Raw genomic sequence first — 2,500 nt, forward strand, 5'->3', positions numbered from 1 at the left:
CTTTTAAAATAAAAACAATTGGAAATTTTGCTCATTGCTCGAACGTCCCTCAGCAAGGCTCGTCAATAATTTCTAATTTTTTTTTGGATTGTCCCTTATCAGCTTTTGTAATTAATCGTATGGAGGGGTTTATCCAAGCACCAACGATTTACGTTTTGCGGTAGTGATTTCTACTTAACCCAAACGATCGGTTGCAACACTGGCGATTGACATTGTTATGGCTGCTGTATTTTAAAAATGAAAAAAGCGATAAAGGCTTAACACTATCAATTGATACCAGGTGCCAGAAGTAATGGGTCCTGTTTATACATAAAACTACATTTGATCTTTAGCGCTAGCGATATGCCTCAGAACACTAGCGAGTTATATTTAGAGCTTTCAATTGCAGTCGGTAGTCGGCCTGCTATGTCGGCGAAACCTCTCGGCATTTTAACATCTTAGATCACGCTTCCACAACTTTCCAACTTAAAATCAAAGAAGCTATCCACATTCAATGGGACTTTATTAACCTTATCATATTAATTTAAAACTTTCCTTGTAATTACATACATTTTTCTGTTACTGTTGTTTGTTTTTTCCAATCAGCATTTTCTTAAACACTTTAAATTCAATTTTGTACTCTGTAAAAATCAGAAGTGAAGATTACAGAAGATCTGTAGAAACATGTTTTTAAGAAGTGTCGTTTATTTTCTTAAATTCGTTACATATCTGCTCCTATCCAGACATTTTTACAATCAAAAAGAAATTGCAAAGCAAAATACTGGTTTCGAAAATCATAACAAATAAAAGATATAATTCGAAATTAAAAGTGAAATAAAGTTTGCAAAGTAATTTTGACCCTGACAACGGAAATCATGACAGCTTTCTAGTTTGGCAAATTTTTTGCAAAGATCTCTCTTTCTCAATAACTCACGCATGTTTCAAGATTTTAATTTAATTTCTTGGAAATTTTTAATCATCAATTTCAATTTGATAGAAAAGAAAATTTCGGCCAAAGTTAATCCGTCAAGGTTTGAAGCAAACTTAAGAAAGGACTCTTAGTTAACTTTTTTTATTTCTAAAGAGCTGTGTTTGCCTAATAAACCCAGCATCAGTGAAAAAATCGGAAGATGACTGTACGTATTTTTAAGTCATTCTCTTCATTGTACTTCATTCAGGTCGACTCCGCGTTCACTTATGTTAGACTGAATGAAAAAAAACAAAACATTAACCTCAGCCAAACCTTCCGTTGCCACAAAGAACTGAAACCATAATCGTTCGTACTCAGAACGGACGCTCTAACCATCGGGCTTCTCTTTTCTAGCTACAGGCGATTTGATAGTCACGAAAGGTGAACTTCTTTCGATCAACACAACTGCTCCGTCCATTAACTGCAGTTCAAGTTCTAATTACACCTTAACCCTTCAAAATAGAAGCTCTCCACACGGCAGCCATCTTTCTGCTCATATAGTGCTCAGTGGTAACATTGAGTTCAGGAGAGGGTCAACAGTTAAAGTGTTTGGGAAGTATGCTCTGAGTTTAGAAAGTAAGAACGGAAACATCTCAATATGCACTGATGTGAACATGACTTGTGGGGAGGAAGTGTTTGATACAACATGTCTTGGTGGATTTACACAGAATTCAACAGCAGAGATAGCCGGATGTTCAGAGAAGTTCTATAAAGGTTAGAAGAGTTTGAATTGCCTCAGTTTTTATTTCTGAGAATAAACAAAGGCGGAAAAAATCTGCTTCTGTGTAGATGATTTGGTTGGTCTGTCCGAGATGTTCTACAGTTTGAAGTTTATAGGTGAACGTTTAAATATAAATCCCCTAAAGAAAGTATTATTGATCACCCAATCTTAGTTGGAAGAAGATAAACGCGTTTTAATTTCTAGACTATAAATAAGACGGTATTTTGAAGTTCCAATCAACCATTTTCAAAATTCTCGGACGTGTTTGAATGTCAGCAGTCTGATTTGAGCACCACAGTGGGACAATTCGCGCGGTAATACACTCGGCAACTGGAGGGACCGTAAATTCCAACTCAACGATACGCTCTTCATTCTAATGATAAAAAAATTACCTTTTTTTTCTTATGGTAAATATATTGGACGCTAACACAACTTAATGAGAGGACTCAACTAAGGAAATTTCGAAGTTTGCCGATTCATTTGGAAACATCCAGTCAAAACACAATTAACAGATTTGTAACGCATCCTCCGTAGAAGACCTATTATTATAGTGAAAAGACGCTCCTAAGGCGATTCCGTCGGATGCGTTGGCTACTGAACGCACAGGCGGCCCAAGCTCCAGCTGAGAGATGATCATCTTACGCAATAACAGTCATGGCGGAATTATAAGAGTTTGTATGGGAATATTTACGGCCGCCCTAAGGAATAAAATAATACGTCAAATTCTCAAAAAAAATACCTCACCTTACTTCTACAGCGTAACGCTTGTTATCTGACCGCTTACTTTGATGAAAAGGACGCATTTTAGCGAGTTGTCCATTTCGACGTTT

General features: G+C 36.5%; 1 protein-coding gene across 3 annotated transcripts in view; it reads left to right on the forward strand.

The window, feature by feature from the left end:
- Positions 1-2,500, forward strand: part of LOC131771809 (adhesion G protein-coupled receptor L4) — a 37,613-nt gene that overhangs the window by 8,718 nt on the left and 26,395 nt on the right. For 2 of the 3 annotated variants that reach the window (XM_066164014.1, XM_066164015.1), the window contains exon 4: positions 1,304-1,663. In XM_066164014.1, coding sequence (XP_066020111.1) covers positions 1,304-1,663 — 360 coding nt within the window. The remainder of the gene's footprint in view (positions 1-1,303; positions 1,664-2,500) is intronic. The other variant, XM_066164016.1, reaches the window with a different exon arrangement.

This window comes from Pocillopora verrucosa, chromosome 3, assembly GCF_036669915.1.
Source record: "Pocillopora verrucosa isolate sample1 chromosome 3, ASM3666991v2, whole genome shotgun sequence".
Taxonomy (NCBI): domain Eukaryota; kingdom Metazoa; phylum Cnidaria; class Anthozoa; order Scleractinia; family Pocilloporidae; genus Pocillopora; species Pocillopora verrucosa.